At 52.6% G+C, this 21,527-nt stretch overlaps 1 protein-coding gene across 1 annotated transcript in view; it reads left to right on the top strand.

Annotated features, from left to right (window-relative positions):
* LOC142243992 (SCO-spondin-like) overlaps positions 1-21,527 on the top strand; it is a 476,497-nt gene that overhangs the window by 429,803 nt on the left and 25,167 nt on the right. Inside the window, 1 exon segment of the mRNA XM_075316177.1 lies at positions 17,997-18,124. Within this exon segment, the coding sequence (XP_075172292.1) occupies positions 17,997-18,124 (128 nt within the window).

The raw sequence follows: 21,527 nt of genomic DNA on the forward strand, positions 1-21,527 counted from the left end.
CCTCTTCCTGGCAGATGCAGGTAGTGTAGTGTAGCCAGTGATGGCTCCTCTTCCTGGTAGATGCAGGTAGTGTAGTGTAGCCAGTGATGGCTCCTCTTCCTGGTAGATGCAGGTAGTGTAGTGTAGCCAGTGATGGCTCCTCTTCCTGGTAGATGCAGCCAGTGTAGTGTAGCCAGTGATGGCTCCTCTTCCTGGTAGATGCAGGTAGTGTAGTGTGGCCAGTGACTGCTCCTCTTCCTGGTAGATGCAGGTAGTGTAGTGTAGCCAGTGACGGCTCCTCTTCCTGGCAGATGCCGGTAGTGTAGTGTAGCCAGTGATGGCTCCTCTTCCTGGTAGATGCAGGTAGTGTAGTGTAGCCAGTGATGGCTCCTCTTCCTGGTAGATGCAGGTAGTGTAGTGTAGCCAGTGACTGCTCCTCTTCCTGGCAGATGCAGGTAGTGTAGTGAATCCAGTGACGGCTCCTCTTCCTGGCAGATGCAGGCAGTGTAGTGTAGCCAGTGACGGCTCCTCTTCCTGGCAGATCCAGATAGTATAGTGTAGCCAGTGATTACTTCCTTCTCCTGGCAGATTGAGGTAGTGTAGTGTAGCCAGTGACTGCTCCTCCTCCTGGTAGATGCGGGTAGTGTAGTGTAGCCAGTGACGGCTCCTCTTCCTGGCAGATGCAGGTAGTGTAGTGTGGCCAGTGATGGCTCATCTTCCTGGTAGATGCGGGTAGTGTAGTGTGGCCAGTGATGGCTCCTCTTCCTGGTAGATGCGGGTAGTGTAGTGTAGCCAGTGATGGCTCCTCTTCCTGGCAGATTCAGGTAGTGTAGTGTAGCCAGTGATGGCTCCTTTTCCTGGCAGATGCAGGTAGTGTAGTGTAGCCAGTGATGGCTCCTCTTCCTGGCAGATGCAGGTAGTGTAGTGTAGCCAGTGATGGCTCCTCTTCCTGGCAGATGCAGGTAGTGAAGTGTAGCCAGTGATGGCTCTTCTTCCTGGTAGATGCAGGTAGTGTAGTGTGGCCAGTGACGGCTCCTCTTCCTGGCAGATCCAGATAGTATAGTGTAGCCAGTGATTACTTCCTTCTCCTGGCAGATTGAGGTAGTGTAGTGTAGCCAGAGACTGCTCCTCCTCCTGGTAGATGCGGGTATTGTAGTGTAGCCAGTGACGGCTCCTCTTCCTGGCAGATGCAGGTAGTGTAGTGTGGCCAGTGATGGCTCCTCTTCCTGGTAGATGCGGGTAGTGTAGTGTAGCCAGTGATGGCTCCTCTTCCTGGCAGATGCAGGTAGTGTAGTGTAGCCAGTGATGGCTCCTCTTCCTGTCAGATGCAGGTAGTGTAGTGTAGCCAGTGACTGCTCCTCTTCCTGGCAGATGCAGGTAGTGTAGTGAATCCAGTGACGGCTCCTCTTCCTGGCAGATGCAGGTAGTGTAGTGTAGCCAGTGATGGCTCCTCTTCCTGGCAGATGCAGGTAGTGTAGTGTAGCCAGTGACTACTCCTCTTCCTGGCAGATGCCGGTAGTGTAGTGTAGCCAGTGATGGCTCCTCTTCCTGGTAGATGCCGGTAGTGTAGTGTAGTTTAGTGTAGTGTAGTGTGTAGTGTAGTGTGCCCAGTGACAGCTCCTCTTCCTGGTAGATGCGGGTAGTGTAGTGTAGCCAGTGACTGCTCCTCTTCCTGGTAGATGCGAGTAGTGTAGTGTAGCCAGTGACAGCTTCTCTTCCTGGTAGATGCAGGTAGTGTAGTGTAGCCAGTGATGGCTCCTCTTCCTGGAAGATGCAGGTAGTGTAGTGTAGCCAGTGACTGCTCCTCTTCCTGGTAGATGCAGGTATTGTAGTGTAGCGTAGCCAGTGATGACTCCTCTTCCTGGCAGATGCGGGTAGTTTAGTTTAGCCAGTGATGGCTCCTCTTCCTGGCAGATGCAGGTAGTGTAGTGTAGCCAGTGACTGCTCCTCTTCCTGGCAGATGCAGGTAGTGTAGTGTAGCCAGTGATTACTTCCTTCTCCTTGCGGATTGAGGTAGTGTAGTGTAGCCAGTGACTGCTCCTCCTCCCGGTAGATGCGGGTAGTGTAGTGTAGCCAGTGACAGCTCCTCTTCCTGGTAGATGCGAGTAGTGTAGTGTAGCCAGTGATGGCTCCTCTTCCTGGCAGATGCAGGTAGTGTAGTGTAGCCAGTGACTGCTCCTCTTCCTGGCAGATGCCGGTAGTGTAGTGTAGCCAGTGATGGCTCCTCTTCCTTGTAAATGCCGGTAGTGTAGTGTAGTGTAGTTTAGTGTAGTGTAGTGTGTAGTGTAGTGTGCCCAGTGACAGCTCCTCTTCCTGGTAGATGCGGGTAGTGTAGTGTAGCCAGTGACTGCTCCTCTTCCTGGTAGATGCGGGTAGTGTAGTGTAGCCAGTGACAGCTCCTCTTCCTGGTAGATGCAGGTAGTGTAGTGTAGCCAGTGACTGCTCCTCTTCCTGGTAGATGCAGGTATTGTAGTGTAGCCAGTGATGGCTCCTCTTCCTGGCAGATGCAGGTAGTGTAGTGTAACCAGTGATGGCTCCTCTTCCTGGCATATGCAGGTAGTGTAGTGTAACCAGTGACTGCTCCTCTTCCTGGTAGATGCAGGTAGTGTAGTGTAACCAGTGATGGCTCCTCTTCCTGGCAGATGCAGGTAGTGAAGTGTAGCCAGTGATGACTCCTCTTCCTGGCAGATGCGGGTAGTTTAGTTTAGCCAGTGATGGCTCCTCTTCCTGGCAGATGCAGGTAGTGTGGTGTAGCCAGTGACGGCTCCTCTTCCTGGCAGATGCAGGTAGTGTAGTGTAGCCAGTGATGGCTCCTCTTCCTGGCAGATGCAGGTAGTGTAGTGTAGCCAGTGACTGCTCCTCTTCCTGGCAGATTCAGGTAGTTTAATGTAGCCAGTTATGGCTCCTCTTCCTCGTAGATGCCGGTAGTGTAGTGTAGTGTGGCCAGTGACGGCTCCTCTTCCTGGCAGATCCAGATAGTATAGTGTAGCCAGTGATTACTTCCTTCTCCTGGCAGATTGAGGTAGTGTAGTGTAGCCAGTGACTGCTCCTCCTCCTGGTAGATGCGGGTAGTGTAGTGTAGCCAGTGACTGCTCCTCTTCCTGGTAGATGCGGGTAGTGTAGTGTAGCCAGTGACTGCTCCTCTTCCTGGTAGATGCGGGTAGTGTAGTGTAGCCAGTGATGGCTCCTCTTCCTGGCAGATGCAGGTAGTGTAGTGTAGCCAGTGATGGCTCCTCTTCCTGGTAGATGCAGGTAGTGTAGTGTAGCCAGTGATGGCTCCTCTTCCTGGTAGATGCAGGTAGTGTAGTGTAGCCAGTGACTGCTCCTCTTCCTGGTAGATGCAGGTAGTGTAGTGTAGCCAGTGATGGCTCCTCTTCCTGGCAGATGCCAATAGTGTAGTGTAGCCAGTGACGGCTCCTCTTCCTGGCAGATGCCGGTGGTGTAGTGTAGCCAGTGATGGCTCCTCTTCCTGGTAGATGCCGGTAGTGTAGTGTAGTTTAGTGTAGTATAGTGTAGTGTGTAGTGTAGTGTGCCCAGTGACAGCTCCTCTTCCTGGTAGATGGGTGTAGTGTAGTGTAGCCAGTGACTGCTCCTCTTCCTGGCAGATGCAGGTAGTGTAGTGTAGCCAGTGACTGCTCCTCTTCCTGGCAGATGAAGGTAGTGTAGTGTAGCCAGTGACGGCTCCTCTTCCTGGCAGATGCAGGTAGTGTAGTGTAGCCAGTGACTGCTCCTCTTCCTGGCAGATTCAGGTAGTGTAGTGTAGCCAGTGATGGCTCCTCTTCCTCGTAGATGCCGGTAGTGTAGTGTAGTGTAGTGTGGCCAGTGACGGCTCCTCTTCCTGGCAGATCCAGATAGTATAGTGTAGCCAGTGATTACTTCCTTCTCCTTGCAGATTGAGGGAGTGTAGTGTAGCCAGTGACTGCTCCTCTTCCTGGTAGATGCAGGTAGTGTAGTGTGGCCAGTGATGGCTCCTCTTCCTGGCAGTTGCAGGTAGTGTAGTGTAGCCAGTGATGGCTCCTCTTCCTGGTAGATGCAGGTAGTGTAGTGTAGCCAGTGATGGCTCCTCTTCCTGGCAGATGCAGGTAGTGTAGTGTAGCCAGTGATGGCTCCTCTTCCTGGTAGATGCAGGTAGTGTAGTGTAGCCAGTGATGGCTCCTCTTCCTGGTAGATGCAGGTAGTGTAGTGTAGCCAGTGACGGCTCCTCTTCCTGGCAGATGCAGGTAGTGTAGTGTAGCCAGTGACTGCTCCTCTTCCTGGTAGATGCAGGTAGTGTAGTGTGGCCAGTGATGGCTCCTCTTCCTGGTAGATGCAAGTAGTGTAGTGTAGTGTAGTGTAGTGTAGTGTAGCCAGTGATGGCTCCTCTTCCTGGCAGATGCAGGTAGTGTAGTGTAGCCAGTGATGGCTCCTCTTCCTGGTAGATGCAGGTAGTGTAGTGTAGCCAGTGTCGGCTCCTCTTCCTGGTAGATGCCGGTAGTGTAGTGTGGCCATTGATGGCTCCTCTTCCTGGTAGATGCAGGTAGTGTAGTGTAGCCAGTGATGGCTCCTCTTCCTGGTAGATGCAGCTAGTGTAGTGTAGCCAGTGATGGCTCCTCTTCCTGGTAGATGCAGGTAGTGTAGTGTGGCCAGTGATGGCTTTTCTTCCTGGTAGATACAGGTAGTGTAGTGTGGCCAGTGATGGCTCCTCTTCCTGGTAGATGCAGATAGTGTAGTGTAGCCAGTGTCGGCTCCTCTTCCTGGTAGATGCCGGTAGTGTAGTGTGGCCATTGATGGCTCCTCTTCCTGGTAGATGCAGGTAGTGTAGTGTAGCAAGTGAGGGCTCCTCTTCCTGTTAGATGCCGGTCGTGTAGTGTGTAGTGTAGTGTAGTGTAGTGTAGTGTAGTGTGGCCAGAAATGGTTCCTCTTCCTGGCAGATGCAGGTAGTGTAGTGTAGCCAGTTCTGGCCACCTGGCCAGAATCCTACTCCACACTGATGAGGGGCACTACCCCAAAACAGCTGTCTGTGGATGGATACCTGGCCTTGGTATTTCCCTTTTCATATCTTTAAACTTGTCAAAGAGTTGGATATTGACTAAAAGGGCCACTTCATATGGTGGTAATCGTGGTTTCCTAAAACGAGCCACTCCTTGGCTATGTCCTTTCCAGAGGGATATCTGGCTAGTTTCTATGTCGAGACTCCTAACAGAGGCTGCACAGACTTTTTTAATTTGAATATTTCCCAGGGGGCAATGCACCTAGGATTTCACTGTATTGAGCGCCTCGTTGGCTGCCGGCAGTGTTTTTTCTCTGGCTGGTCTCCCCGAGATCAGTGATTGTTTTGTCTTGTTGGTCTACTAGGCATTGCTCCCACCTGGCCAGAATCCTACTCCACACTGATAGGATCCTGGTAGGTGCGGGTAGTGTAGTGTAGCCAGTAATGGCTCCTCTTCCTGGCAGATGCACGTAGTGTAGTGTAGCCAGTGACTGCTCCTCTTCCTGGTAGATGCAGGTAGTGTAGTGTAGCCAGTGACTGCTCCTCTTCCTGGCAGATGCGGGTAGTGTAGTGTAGCCAGTGACTGCTCCTCTTCCTGGCAGATGCGGGTAGCATAGTGTAGCCAGTGACGGCTCCTCTTCCTGGCAGATGCGGGTAGTGTAGTGTAGCCAGTGACTGCTCCTCTTCCTGGCAGATGCGGGTAGTGTAGTGTAGCCAGTGACGGCTCCTCTTCCTCGCAGATGCAGGTAGTGTAGTGTAGCCAGTGACGGCTCCTCTTCCTGGCAGATGCAGGTAGTGTAGTGTAGCCAGTGACTGCTCCTCTTCCTGGCAGATGCGGGTAGTGTAGTGTAGCCAGTGACGGCTCCTCTTCCTGGCAGATGCAGGTAGTGTAGTGTAGCCAGTGATGGCTCCTCTTCCTGGCAGATGCAGGTAGTGTAGTGTAGCCAGTGACTGCGCCTCTTCCTGGCAGATGCAGGTAGTGTAGTGTAGCCAGTGTCGGCTCCTCTTCCTGGTAGATGCCGGTAGTGTAGTGTAGTGATGGCTCCTCTTCCTGGTAGATGCGGGTAGTGTAGTGTAGCCAGTGACTGCTCCTCTTCCTGGCAGATGCAGGTAGTGTAGTGTAGCCACTGTCGGCTCCTCTTCCTGGTAGATGCCGGTAGTGTAGTGTAGTGATGGCTCCTCTTCCTGGTAGATGCGGGTAGTGTAGTGTAGCCAGTGACTGCTCCTCTTTCTGGCAGATGCGGGTAGTGTAGCCAGTGTCGGCTCCTCTTCCTGGCAGATGCAGGTAGTGTAGTGTGGCCAGTGACGGCTCCTCCTCCTGGTAGATGCCAGTAGTGTAGTGTAGCCAGTGACGGCTCCTCTTCCTGGCAGATACGGGTGGTGTAGTGTAGCCAGTGACGGCTCCTCTTCCTGGCAGATGCAGGTAGTGTAGTGTAGCCAGTGACGGCTCCTCTTCCTGGCAGATGCAGGTAGTGTAGTGTAGCCAGTGACTGCGCCTCTTCCTGGTAGATGCAGGTAGTGTAGTGTAGCCAGTGTCGGCTCCTCTTCCTGGTAGATGCCGGTAGTGTAGTGTAGTGATGGCTCCTCTTCCTGGTAGATGCGGGTAGTGTAGTGTAGCCAGTGACTGCTCCTCTTCCTGGCAGATGCAGGTAGTGTAGTGTAGCCACTGTCGGCTCCTCTTCCTGGCAGATGCAGGTAGTGTAGTGTGGCCAGTGATGGCTCCTCTTCCTGGTATATGCAGGTAGTGTAGTGTAGCCAGTGACTGCTCCTCTTCCTGATATATGCAGGTACTGTAGTGTAGCCAGTGACTGCTCCTCTTCCTGGTAGATGCAGGTAGTGTAGTGTGGCCAGTGATAGCTCCTCTTCCTGGTAGATGCAGGTAGTGTAGTGTAGCCAGTGTCGGCTCCTCTTCCTGGCAGATGCAGGTAGTGTAGTGTGGCCAGTGATGGCTCCTCTTCCTGGTATATGCAGGTAGTGTAGTGTAGCCAGTGACTGCTCCTCTTCCTGATATATGCAGGTACTGTAGTGTAGCCAGTGACTGCTCCTCTTCCTGGTAGATGGAGGTAGTGTAGTGTGGCCAGTGATAGCTCCTCTTCCTGGTAGATGCAGGTAGTGTAGTGTAGTGTAGCCAGTGATGGCTCCTCTTCCTGGCAGATGCAGGTAGTGTAGTGTAGCCAGTGATGGCTCCTCTTCCTGGCAGATGCGGGTAGTGTAGTGTAGTCAATGATGGCTCCTCTTCCTGGCAGATGCGGGTAGTGTAGTGTAGCCAGTGATGGCTCCTCTTCCTGGTAGATGCAGGTAGTGTAGTGTAGTGTAGCCAGTGATGGCTCCTCTTCCTGGCAGATGCAGGTAGTGTAGTGTGGCCAGTGACGGCTCCTCTTCCTGCTAGATGCGGGTAGTGTAGTGTAGCCAGTGATGGCTCCTCTTCCTGGTAGATGCAGGTAATGTACTGTGGCCAGTGACTGCTCCTCTTCCTGGTAGATGCAGGTAATGTACTGTGGCCAGTGACTGCTCCTCCTCCTGGTAGATGCGGGTAATGTAGCCAGTGACTGCTCCTCCTCCTGGTAGATGCAGGTAGTGTAGTGTAGCCAGTGACGGCTCCTCTTCCTGGTAGATGCAGGTAATGTAATGTGTAGCCATTGATGGCTCCTCTTCCTGGTAGATGCAGGTAGTGTAGTGTAACCAGTGATGGCTCCTCTTCCTGGTAGATGCAGGTAGTGTAGTGTAGCCAGTGACGGCTCCTCTTCCTGGTAGATGTGGGTTATGTAGCCAGTGACTGCTCCTCCTCCTGGTAGATGCAGGTAGTGTAGTGTAGCCATTGATGGCTCCTCTTCCTGGTAGATGCAGGTAGTGTAGTGTAACCAGTGATGGCTCCTCTTCCTGGTAGATGCAGGTAGTGTAGTGTAGTGTAACCAGTGATGGCTCCTCTTCCTTTTCAACGTAAAAAAACTGGGGAAAAACGGGTTTTATGCCGCGCTAGGAAACCACGAGTATGAATATAACAAATTGTTCTTTTATTTAGGTCATTTGGAATGACCTAAATAAAAGAACAATTTGTTATATTCATGCTCGTGGTTTCCTAGCACGGCATAAAACCCGTTTTTCCCCAGTTTTTTTACGTTGAAAATTTTGCTCTGTGACGGGGCTGCTGCTGAACCACCGAAGCGATCATCCACGTCTGCAAAGGGGTTGTGACTGTCACAACCCCACCAGGTGAGTGCATTGCTCTTTTACCTTTCGCACTGTAAACTGGGTGAGACCCTATTGCGCCTTTTTCTCTCCCATCACGACTCCTCTTCCTGGTAGATGCGGGTAGTGTAGCGAGTGATGGCTCCTCTTCCTGGCAGATTGAGGTAGTGTAGTGTAACCAGTGATGGTGTGACGCCCTGGACCCCAGGGGTCACAGAATAACACCACATACACACACACACCCCCTCCCCCGGTCAGGAACACCCGTCAAACAAAACCCTTGTTGCTCCCTCCAGGGTCTGATGTCCACACCAGGTGGGGCGGAGCCAGGCAGCCCCCCCCACCGAGGAGTTCACAGGTTTGGAGGCGGGAAAAGTAGTCAGTTTGTAGTTGGAGTTGAGTTTGGAGAGAGTTGGGTGAAGGAGTGGAGTGGAGAAGTGGAGCTCAGGAGGTTGAAGTGGAGAGACTGTGTGTGTCTGGGTCGGAGCCCAGGCACAGTCAGCAAGGTCGGCAGACAGTGGTGGCTGTCTGCAGGAGTTAGTGGACGTCTGCGGAACCGTAGGACCGGGGTCGGGCGGTGGCCCGCCGGTACCGAACCGGGGAGCGGATTGAAGCTAAGCACCAAGGCAGGGTACTCAGATCCCGACTAGGCTCGGAAGCCGCCGTAGCGGTCAAATTCTCTGATTGCGGTCTGGACCTCAGGGGTTCATTCCCACCCAAGTCCCGTCATAAGGCAACAGCCCAACCTGTCCGGATAAGAGCCACCGGCAACGGCCAGAGATCCAAGGGCCAGCGCCTGCGGGCAAAACAAGCTCTGCCAACACGTACAAGCCGGGGAGCGGACCACCCGTGGGAATCCGTAAGGGTCAAACACTTACACACAGGTGCAGGGAAAGACAGCCGCCATCAACCCGTCCAGGGAAAGGTGAAGAAACCGCAGCCGACTGTGGGCCCCGTCCATCCAGCCGTTTGGTTTACCAGAGACTCTGTCATTGACTACCTGAGTGAGTACACCAGTGCCTTCCGACACAGCGCTGCACTGCTGCCCTGCATCCATGCTGCCTCCCCGCATCGGCACCTGCACCTAGCCCCTACCCACCAACATACATTCATCCGAACCCGCAACCGAGGCCCCGGGACCAACCGCCCCTACCCACGGAGGGGCCAACACCTCAGCTGCTCCCCGCCATCGCTCCCGGGAACCCCCGTCACCAGCAGCGGTGGTGCCCACCATCACCACAACCCTGTGGGTGGCGTCACAACTGACATCCCACCACCAAATCTCCCCCCTTTTCACTCGTGGGCGAGGAGGCGCTGCTTGAGCCCCCGAGGAACAGAAGCACCGGACCCGAGCGCCAGAGATTCCCCAGGCAAGCTGCGTTCCCCCAAAAACCCCTGTCCGCCCGCGACAATGGCTCCTCTTCCTGGCAGATGCAGGTAGTGTAGTGTAGTGTAGCCAGTGATGACTCCTCTTCCTGGTAGATGCAGGTAGTGTAGTGTGGCCAGTGACGGCTCCTCTTCCTGGTAGATGCAGGTAGTGTAGTGTAGCCAGTGACGGCTCCTCTTCCTGGCAGATGCAGGTAGTGTAGTGTAGCCAGTGACTGCTCCTCTTCCTGGTAGATGCAGGTAGTGTAGTGTAGCCAGTGACTGCTCCTCTTCCTGGCAGATGCAGATAGTGTAGTGTGGCCAGTGACTGCTCCTCTTCCTGGTAGATGCGGGTAGTGTAGTGTAACCAGTGATGGCTCCTCTTCCTGGTAGATGCAGGTAGTACAGTGTAGCCAGTGATGGCTCCTCTTCCTGGCAGATGCAGGTAGTGTAGCCAATGATGGCTCCTCTTCCTGGTAGATGCAGGTAGTGTAGTGTAGCCAGTGACGGCTCCTCTTCCTGGCAGATGCAGGTAGTGTAGTGTAGCCAGTGATGGCTCCTCTTCCTGATAGATGCAGGTAGTGTAGTGTAGTGTAGTGTAGTGTAGCCAGTGATGGCTCCTCTTCCTGGCAGATGCAGGTAGTGTAGTGTAACCAGTGATGGCTCCTCTTCCTGGTAGATGCAGGTAGTGCAGTGTAGCCAGTGATGGCTCTTCTTCATGGTAGATACAGGTAGTGTAGTGTAGCCAGTGACTGCTCCTCGTCCTGGCAGATAGTGTAGTGTAGTGTAGCCAGTGATGACTTCCTTCTCCTAGCAGATTGAGGTAGTGTAGTGTGGCCAGTGACGGCTCCTCTTCCTGGTAGATGCCGGTAGTGTAGTGTGGCCAGTGACGGCTCCTCTTCCTGGCAGATGCAGATAGTGTAGTGTAGCCAGTGACTGCTCCTCTTCCTGGTAGATGCCGGTAGTGTAGTGTAGTGATGGCTCCTCTTCCTGGTAGATGCGGGTAGTGTAGTGTAGCCAGTGACTGCTCCTCTTCCTGGCAGATGCAGGTAGTGTAGTGTAGCCACTGTCGGCTCCTCTTCCTGGTAGATGCCGGTAGTGTAGTGTAGTGATGGCTCCTCTTCCTGGTAGATGCGGGTAGTGTAGTGTAGCCAGTGACTGCTCCTCTTTCTGGCAGATGCGGGTAGCATAGTGTAGCCAGTGACGGCTCCTCTTCCTGGCAGATGCGGGTAGTGTAGTGTAGCCAGTGACTGCTCCTCTTCCTGGCAGATGCAGGTAGTGTAGTGTGGCCAGTGACGGCTCCTCCTCTGGTAGATGCCAGTAGTGTAGTGTAGCCAGTGACGGCTCCTCTTCCTGGCAGATACGGGTGGTGTAGTGTAGCCAGTGACGGCTCCTCTTCCTGGCAGATGCAGGTAGTGTAGTGTAGCCAGTGACGGCTCCTCTTCCTGGCAGATGCAGGTAGTGTAGTGTAGCCAGTGACTGCGCCTCTTCCTGGTAGATGCAGGTAGTGTAGTGTAGCCAGTGTCGGCTCCTCTTCCTGGTAGATGCCGGTAGTGTAGTGTAGTGATGGCTCTTCTTCCTGGTAGATGCGGGTAGTGTAGTGTAGCCAGTGACTGCTCCTCTTCCTGGCAGATGCAGGTAGTGTAGTGTAGCCACTGTCGGCTCCTCTTCCTGGCAGATGCAGGTAGTGTAGTGTGGCCAGTGATGGCTCCTCTTCCTGGTATATGCAGGTAGTGTAGTGTAGCCAGTGACTGCTCCTCTTCCTGATATATGCAGGTACTGTAGTGTAGCCAGTGACTGCTCCTCTTCCTGGTAGATGCAGGTAGTGTAGTGTGGCCAGTGATAGCTCCTCTTCCTGGTAGATGCAGGTAGTGTAGTGTAGCCAGTGTCGGCTCCTCTTCCTGGCAGATGCAGGTAGTGTAGTGTGGCCAGTGATGGCTCCTCTTCCTGGTATATGCAGGTAGTGTAGTGTAGCCAGTGACTGCTCCTCTTCCTGATATATGCAGGTACTGTAGTGTAGCCAGTGACTGCTCCTCTTCCTGGTAGATGGAGGTAGTGTAGTGTGGCCAGTGATAGCTCCTCTTCCTGGTAGATGCAGGTAGTGTAGTGTAGTGTAGCCAGTGATGGCTCCTCTTCCTGGCAGATGCAGGTAGTGTAGTGTAGCCAGTGATGGCTCCTCTTCCTGGCAGATGCGGGTAGTGTAGTGTAGTCAATGATGGCTCCTCTTCCTGGCAGATGCGGGTAGTGTAGTGTAGCCAGTGATGGCTCCTCTTCCTGGTAGATGCAGGTAGTGTAGTGTAGTGTAGCCAGTGATGGCTCCTCTTCCTGGCAGATGCAGGTAGTGTAGTGTGGCCAGTGACGGCTCCTCTTCCTGCTAGATGCGGGTAGTGTAGTGTAGCCAGTGATGGCTCCTCTTCCTGGTAGATGCAGGTAATGTACTGTGGCCAGTGACTGCTCCTCTTCCTGGTAGATGCAGGTAATGTACTGTGGCCAGTGACTGCTCCTCCTCCTGGTAGATGCGGGTAATGTAGCCAGTGACTGCTCCTCCTCCTGGTAGATGCAGGTAGTGTAGTGTAGCCAGTGACGGCTCCTCTTCCTGGTAGATGCAGGTAATGTAATGTGTAGCCATTGATGGCTCCTCTTCCTGGTAGATGCAGGTAGTGTAGTGTAACCAGTGATGGCTCCTCTTCCTGGTAGATGCAGGTAGTGTAGTGTAGCCAGTGACGGCTCCTCTTCCTGGTAGATGTGGGTTATGTAGCCAGTGACTGCTCCTCCTCCTGGCAGATGCAGGTAGTGTAGTGTAGCCATTGATGGCTCCTCTTCCTGGTAGATGCAGGTAGTGTAGTGTAACCAGTGATGGCTCCTCTTCCTGGTAGATGCAGGTAGTGTAGTGTAGTGTAACCAGTGATGGCTCCTCTTCCTTTTCAACGTAAAAAGCTGGGGAAAAACGGGTTTTATGCCGCGCTAGGAAACCATGAGTATGAATATAACAAATTGTTCTTTTATTTAGGTCATTTGGAATGACCTAAATAAATAAAAGTGTTCCCCCGTGGTCCCCACATAGCTTTCTCATGAGCCAGATCAGACACCCCCATACTTTGCACTGACGAGGTGCAAGCACCCCGAAACACCGTGTCTGCAAATTGGGATTCTGATCTGGCTTATATATCCTGAGTCATATTGCAAAGGATTGTCGAAAATCCACTTGTGACTTTTAGGATCGCTACTTCCAATAGGTGGCGCTGTGCTAGAGTTTGTCTCCTTTACTGGAGAGACAATTTGAATATTTCCCAGAGGGGCATTGCAGCTATAAGTCCCCTTACCTGGCAGCCAGACTGGCTTGCAAAGTCTCCTTAAGGAGAATAGTGTTCCCCCGTGGTCCCCACATAGCTTTCTCATGAGCCAGATCAGACACCCCCATACTTTGCACTGACGAGGGGCAAGCACCCCGAAACACCGTGTCTGCAAATTGGGATTCTGATCTGGCTTATATATCCTGAGTCATATTGCAAAGGATTGTCGAAAATCCACTTGTGACTTTTAGGATCGCTACTTCCAATAGGTGGCGCTGTGCTAGAGTTTGTCTCCTTTACTGGAGAGACAATTTGAATATTTCCCAGAGGGGCATTGCAGCTATAAGTCCCCTTACCTGGCAGCCAGACTGGCTTGCAAAGTCTCCTTAAGGAGAATAGTGTTCCCCCGTGGTCCCCACATAGCTTTCTCATGAGCCAGATCAGACACCCCCATACTTTGCACTGACGAGGGGCAAGCACCCCGAAACACCGTGTCTGCAAATTGGGATTCTGATCTGGCTTATATATCCTGAGTCATATTGCAAAGGATTGTCGAAAATCCACTTGTGACTTTTAGGATCGCTACTTCCAATAGGTGGCGCTGTGCTAGAGTTTGTCTCCTTTACTGGAGAGACAATCTAAATAAAAGAACAATTTGTTATATTCATGCTCGTGGTTTCCTAGCACGGCATAAAACCCGTTTTTCCCCAGTTTTTTTACGTTGAAAATTTTGCTCTGTGACGGGGCCGCTGCTGAACCACCGAAGCGATCATCCACGTCTGCAAAGGGGTTGTGACTGTCACAACCCCACCTGGTGAGTGCATTGCTCTTTTACCTTTCGCACTGTAAACTGGGTGAGACCCTATTGCGCCTTTTTTTCTCTCCCATCACGACTCCTCTTCCTGGTAGATGCGGGTAGTGTAGCGAGTGATGGCTCCTCTTCCTGGCAGATTGAGGTAGTGTAGTGTAACCAGTGATGGTGTGACGCCCTGGACCCCAGGGGTCACAGAATAACACCACATACACACCCCCTCCCCCGGTCAGGAACACCCGTCAAACAAAACCCTTGTTGCTCCCTCCAGGGTCTGATGTCCACACCAGGTGGGGCGGAGCCAGGCAGCCCCCCCCCACCGAGGAGTTCACAAGTTTGGAGGCGGGAAAAGTAATCAGTTTGTAGTTGGAGTTGAGTTTGGAGAGAGTTGGGTGAAGGAGTGGAGTGGAGAAGTGGAGCTCAGGAGGTTGAAGTGGAGAGACTGTGTGTGTCTGGGTCGGAGCCCAGGCACAGTCAGCAAGGTCGGCAGACAGTGGTGGCTGTCTGCAGGAGTTAGTGGACGTCTGCGGAACCGTAGGACCGGGGTCGGGCGGTGGCCCGCCGGTACCGAACCGGGGAGCGGATTGAAGCTAAGCACCAAGGCAGGGTACTCAGATCCCGACTAGGCTCGGAAGCCGCCGTAACGGTCAAATTCTCTGATTGCGGTCTGGACCTCAGGGGTTCATTCCCACCCAAGTCCCGTCATAAGGCAACAGCCCAACCTGTCCGGATAAGAGCCACCGGCAACGGCCAGAGATCCAAGGGCCAGCGCCTGCGGGCAAAACAAGCTCTGCCAACACGTACAAGCCGGGGAGCGGACCACCCGTGGGAATCCGTAAGGGTCAAACACTTACACACAGGTGCAGGGAAAGACAGCCGCCATCAACCCGTCCAGGGAAAGGTGAAGAAACCGCAGCCGACTGTGGGCCCCGTCCATCCAGCCGTTTGGTTTACCAGAGACTCTGTCATTGACTACCTGAGTGAGTACACCAGTGCCATCCGACACAGCGCTGCACTGCTGCCCTGCATCCATGCTGCCTCCCCGCATCGGCACCTGCACCTAGCCCCTACCCACCAACATACATTCATCCGAACCCGCAACCGAGGACCCGGGACCAACCGCCCCTACCCACGGAGGGGCCAACACCTCAGCTGCTCCCCGCCATCGCTCCCGGGAACCCCCGTCACCAGCAGCGGTGGTGCCCACCATCACCACAACCCTGTGGGTGGCGTCACAACTGACATCCCACCACCAAATCTCCCCCCTTTTCACTCGTGGGCGAGGAGGCGCTGCTTGAGCCCCCGAGGAACAGAAGCACCGGACCCGAGCGCCAGAGATTCCCCAGGCAAGCGGCGTTCCCCCAAAAACCCCTGTCCGCCCGCGACAATGGCTCCTCTTCCTGGCAGATGCAGGTAGTGTAGTGTAGTGTAGCCAGTGATGACTCCTCTTCCTGGTAGATGCAGGTAGTGTAGTGTGGCCAGTGACGGCTCCTCTTCCTGGTAGATGCAGGTAGTGTAGTGTAGCCAGTGACGGCTCCTCTTCCTGGCAGATGCAGGTAGTGTAGTGTAGCCAGTGACTGCTCCTCTTCCTGGTAGATGCAGGTAGTGTAGTGTAGCCAGTGACTGCTCATCTTCCTGGCAGATGCAGATAGTGTAGTGTGGCCAGTGACTGCTCCTCTTCCTGGTAGATGCGGGTAGTGTAGTGTAACCAGTGATGGCTCCTCTTCCTGGTAGATGCAGGTAGTACAGTGTAGCCAGTGATGGCTCCTCTTCCTGGCAGATGCAGGTAGTGTAGCCAATGACTGCTCCTCTTCCTGGTAGATGCAGGTAGTGTAGTGTAGCCAGTGACTGCTCATCTTCCTGGCAGATGCAGATAGTGTAGTGTGGCCAGTGACTGCTCCTCTTCCTGGTAGATGCGGGTAGTGTAGTGTAACCAGTGATGGCTCCTCTTCCTGGTAGATGCAGGTAGTACAGTGTAGCCAGTGACGGCTCCTCTTCCTGGCAGATGCAGGTAGTGTAGTGTAGCCAGTGATGGCTCCTCTTCCTGATAGATGCAGGTAGTGTAGTGTAGTGTAGTGTAGTGTAGCCAGTGATGGCTCCTCTTCCTGGCAGATGCAGGTAGTGTAGTGTAACCAGTGATGGCTCCTCTTCCTGGTAGATGCAGGTAGTGCAGTGTAGCCAGTGATGGCTCTTCTTCATGGTAGATACAGGTAGTGTAGTGTAGCCAGTGACTGCTCCTCGTCCTGGCAGATAGTGTAGTGTAGTGTAGCCAGTGATGACTTCCTTCTCCTAGCAGATTGAGGTAGTGTAGTGTAGCCAGTGACGGCTCCTCTTCCTGGTAGATGCCGGTAGTGTAGTGTGGCCAGTGACGGCTCCTCTTCCTGGCAGATGCAGGTAGTGTAGTGTAGCCAGTGACTGCTCCTCTTCCTGGTAGATGCCGGTAGTGTAGTGTGGCCAGTGACGGCTCCTCTTCCTGGCAGATGCAGATAGTGTAGTGTAGCCAGTGACTGCTCCTCTTCCTGGTAGATGCAGGTAGTGTAGCCAGTGATGGCTCCTCTTCCTGGCAGATGCCGGTAGTGAAGTGTAACCAGTGATGGCTCCTCTTCCTGGTAGATGCCGGTAGTGTAGTGTAGCCAGTGATGACTTCCTTCTCCTAGCAGATTGAGGTAGTGTAGTGTAGCCAGTGACGGCTCCTCTTCCTGGTAGATGCCGGTAGTGTAGTGTAGTCAGTGACGGCTCCTCTTCCTGGCAGATGCAGGTAGTGTAGTGTAGCCAGTGACAGCTCCTCTTCCTGGCAGTTGCGGGTAGTTTAGTGTAGCCAGTGACGGCTCCTCCTCCTGGTAGATGCGGGTAGTGAAGTGTAACCAGTGACTGCTCATCTTCCTGGTAGATGCGGGTAGTGAAGTGTAACCAGTGACTGCTCATCTTCCTGGCAGATGCAGGTAGTGTAGTGTAGCCAGTGACAGCTCCTCTTCCTGGCAGATGCGGGTAGTGTAGTGTAGTGTAGTGTAGCCAGTGACGGCTCCTCTTCCTGGTAGATGCGGGTAGTGTAGTGTAGCCAGTGATGGCTCCTCTTCCTGGCAGATGCCGGTAGTGTAGTGTGGCCAGTGACAGCTCCTCTTCCTGGTAGATGCGGGTAGTGTAATGATATCTGTGTAGTATCGGTAATATCCAGGCCACATCAGTGATATCTGTTTGGAGCTTGTATATTTGGATGCCTCCGGTCTCTCCACCTGGGACATGCCCTTCTTCTCACAACACCCGCCTTTGCCGGCCATGCCTTTTTTTTCTCACAACACCCGCCTTTGCCGGCGATGCCTTTCTTTTCACAACACCCGCCTTTGCTGGCCATGCCCTTCTTCTCACAACACCCGCCTTTGCTGGCCATGCCTTTCTTCTCACAACACCCGCCTTTGCTGGCCATGCCTTTCTTCTCACAACACCCGCCTTTGCTGGCCATGCCTTTCTTCTCACAACACCCGCCTTTGCTGGCGATGCTTTTCTTCTTACAACACCCGCCTTTGCCGGACATGCCCTTCTTCTCACAACACCCGCCTTTGCTGGCCATGCCTTTCTTCTCACAACACCCGCCTTTGCTGGCCATGCCTTTCTTCTCACAACACCCGCCTTTGCTGGCCATGCCTTTCTTCTCACAACACCCGCCTTTGCCGGACATGCCCTTCTTCTCACATCGCCCGCCTTTGCCGGACATGCCCTTCTTCTCACAACACCCGCCTTTGCCGGCCATGCCTTTCTTCTCACAACACCCGCCTTTGCTGGCCATGCCTTTCTTCTCACAACACCCGCCTTTGCCGGCACATCTCCGCCGCATGTGAGAACCATTGTCAGAGTTGACGTCTGTGACCCAGAATCTGTCGTGGACGGCGGCTTCTGTCGAAGACTTTATTGAGGACTTGCCAGTGACAGCTTTTTTGGGTCTTTTATTGTAGGAAGCATTTTTACTGCATTGTTGTGTTTCCCCGAAAATAAACGTGTCTTCTATTAATGTTTGCTCCAGAGATGCGCTAGGTCATATTTTCGGGGGATGTCTTATTTTTCTATGAAGAAGAATTCACATTTATTGTTGAACAAAAAAAAAAGGCTCATTTATTATCTACTGTGCAGAAGTGGTCATCACAATCCAGCAGAAACAGACTGTGAAGCCTTCGCGGATTTCTTGCTGCTGCCATTATTTCCATGTACAACGTGCCCCGTGTTCTGTTCGGCTTCCAAACAAAGAATTTACTAGGTCTGACTTTCGGGGAGGCCTTATATTTAGCAATTCAGCAAAACCTCTCCTAGGTCTTATTTTCAGGGGATGTCTTATTTTCAGTGAAGCAGGGTATATACTGAATTAGTCGTGTATATATAATCCTCTTCCCTCCCCCAGGCTGCCCCGGTGATCAGGTGTTCAGCAATTGTGCCAGTTCTTGCCCCCGGACCTGTGCCGACCTCCGACCCGAGACCCCGTGCATCAGTGACGCCTGTGAGCCCGGCTGTTCTTGCCTCCCCGGAAAGGTGGGTGACGAGGATATGGGGTGTATATAGACGAATATATCGACATCGGCTAGGAATGCCGCGGAGACTCATATTACTCACTGTCTGACAAGCACCAGGAAGCAGCACATGGTAGAATTATGGCTCCAACGCCAGAGGCAGCACTGTGTGGTGTGGAACTACAAGCTCCAGCATGTGAGGAGCGCTGCAGACCGTCCATGCATACTGGGACTTGTAGTCTTGTGTTGACTTTGTACAGGTGTTTATAGCTGTGTTCACTGATGACGTGTGGACACCGATAGGCTGATGGCCAGTCAGGTCGGACGTTTTGCAGCCAGTTTAGCCGGTGGACTGTCGCACTGCAGGTCCGGGCCGCCCGTGGACTGTCGCACTGCAGGTCCGGTCAACCTGTGAACTGTCGCACTGCAGGTCCGGGCCGCCCGTGGACTGTCGCACTGCAGGCCGGGCAACCTGTGAACTGTCGCACTGCAGGTCCGGGCCACCCGTGGACTGTCACTCTGCAGGGCTGGGCTGCCCATGGACTGTTTCACTGTAAGTCCAGGAAGCCGGTGGACTGTCGCACTGCAGGTCCAGGCCACCCGTGGACTGTCGCTCTGCAGGTCCGGGTAGCCCATGTACTGTCACACTGCAGGGCTGGGCTGCCCATGGACTGTCTCACTGTAGGTCCGGGAAGCCGATGGACTGTTGCACTGTAGGGCTGGGCTGCCCATGGACTGTCTCACTGTAGGTCCGGGAAGCCGATGGACTGTTGCACTGCAGGTCCGGGCCCCCCGTGGACGGGCCGCCCATGAACTGTGCAGTCCGAGCTGTCATATCTTTTAGCCACTTCGCGTCTTTGGAAACCTGAAGAGGGTAAAACATGCTTAGAAGATGAAGTGTGGGGATGGCCAGCATTTCTCATTATTGCAGATATCGTTCTTCTTGGAGTTTATGCAGTGATTTTTTTAGGAGGGTAATGTGTGTAGATACTGCATGTTATTAAAGGGGCAGTCTACTGCTGGACATCCACAGCCAATCAGTTCAGGACCTTATAGAAAATAACAGCTGCTGATGCTCACCTCCTGCAGCTGCCCATTGTGTCCCACGCCTGCAGCTGATCAATACCCCATCCGCTCCAATGGTAAAGTGATGGCTGCATCTGACTGGCAGCTGCTGATTGACTGCAGCCGCCTCCTTACACAAGTCGCGTCCCTCTCGGTAAGTGTAAAGTGTGTCACCAGGGCCCTTGAACTGATTAAGCCGGAGATATCCAGGAGTGGACAAACCCTGTAATGGCTGAATGGTCGTCCTCTTCTTCACAGGCACATTGTACTGGTACGTTTTTATATACCAGTGCATAGCTTTATTCCTATATATTTCAGACAAAATAAAACTCTAGATTTTTTTGTTACTTACAAAATTATTAAAAAATATATGAAAATCAGTTACAATAATCTCACTTTTTAAAACTTTTTTTTTTTTTAACTGGGACCAAAGGAGGTTGCCAAAGTAGCACAAATCGCCAATACCTAGAGGCCAACCGTACACTTGAGGTGTGGAAATTGTCCTTCACTAACTGGAAAGGTAGTAAGCCGACAACCACCAACAATGCCCTGCCGCACGATCTTCGGCAGTTCTTGCCCCATCTGCTAGCACTTTGCCTGCATTTCATACCTGCTGGTACTACACTTGGAACCAACCTGGACATATTAGCCTCACCTGCCCAGGGAGGCAGAAAAGGAACCCAACATCCAATGGCCTAGTGCAGCTGTTCTTTTTGTGGATGGGACAGGTGATGGGGCCCTTAAAAACTTGCAACTGGATACTGTGGGCAACATCGTCACTGAGGCTCAAGGACCCCGATGCAGAGCAAACTCTCATTTGCCTTAACCTTGTGTTCCCTGAAGATCTTATCCCGGGAAGACCCCATCACTGGAATTAGGGGTGCTTGTCAGTCTTTGGCAGTCAGTAATGTTTTCCTAGAGTGGTGTGGTGGAAGGGGTTGAGGGAAGTGGGGTGTCTGAGAACATCCTCTCAAATGTTTTAATGGGGACCGATCTTGGATAGTTGGTGACAATACGTTCCTGACGTACATTAATGTAGAACATGATAAAAAACTGTTTGATTTTACAGGGTAACTCGGCCACGTCACGCTGCGGGGTGATGTTGCTAAGGATCCCCTCAAAGAAGTGGGAATCAGAGCTAAGGGTGATGGAGGCAGGCATGAGGACCGTGAGGAACGTGGTCACATGCAGTTGACCAGTGTCATGACAGACTATAAGATGGCCAGTGTTAGCTGCTCCAGGCAAAAGTGTTTCCCACAGCCCGTCAGGATGATAAGTGACCAGCCAGGGTTGTTGGAAAGTGTTACCCACTGCATGTCAGGGATGAAGGAAAAATGTCATGACCAGCTGGGGGGTCACACAGACATCCCACTGCTGCCACCAGTTTGTCATGAACAAGCCCTCTGCTGCCCCCTATCGGCAGGACAATTACGCAACTCACTGACCACTAGATATGCGGCTCCGGCAGTTTCCACTACTAGGTTGATTATTGTGACGCTCACAGTGAGGATATTGCATGTATATAACCGGATCCAGCACATGGGATATATACTGCTCCACAATAACCCAAGGAAAGTGGCTGCCACCACCAATCGTTTATGCAGGTAGATCGCACACCCGTTATAGGTAACATTTGACTTCGGGGTTGCGGGTTATAGAGCAAGAGGAACAAAGCTAAAACATTTTATATATTTAATCCAAAAGACCAAGCAGTGTTTATAAAAAAATATAAAATAAGATTCTACAAAAGGGAACAATACAATATAGACAATTACTGAACATAAAAATGACTACACGTGGGTCACTGAAATGAAAACTTGGAACAACCCTACAGCAGTGTTTCCTCCTGGCATTGTACACAGATTAGAATGTTAGCATTTTATTTTTATTAACCCATGCTACACCCACAAACCTCTCCTCTGGCGACTGAAGAAGAGACTGGACATGGGCTGTGGCTTCAGTTCCCAGAAGACTATGAAACCCCAATCTCCACGATTTCTTGGCCCCTGGAGGTCACAGGCGGGAGATATTACCAGCATCTTCCTTATCATGAATTTACCTGTTCGTTTTTTGGAAACATGACGTGGCTGGTATCATCTAATTGGCTGATTTTCATTTGGGAGGATCCCGGTCATTATCCAGCAGGATGTCTTACGTTCATCATTTTCTCATAATTCTCAAAATACATATCCCATAACTGTAGGATCCATGCGCATCCCAGTATGTATGATTGTACACTGGCGCCTGTCTGACCTGATCTTCTGATGGCTGCACCCTGATATAGCAGGAAAGGCAGAAATCCGCCTTCTTGTACGCAAATGTTCAGACCGGCTGTCTCCCTCACCGGCTGTAATCACTTA

The sequence above is a fragment of the Anomaloglossus baeobatrachus genome, chromosome 6, assembly GCF_048569485.1.
Source record: "Anomaloglossus baeobatrachus isolate aAnoBae1 chromosome 6, aAnoBae1.hap1, whole genome shotgun sequence".
Lineage (NCBI taxonomy): Eukaryota > Metazoa > Chordata > Amphibia > Anura > Aromobatidae > Anomaloglossus > Anomaloglossus baeobatrachus.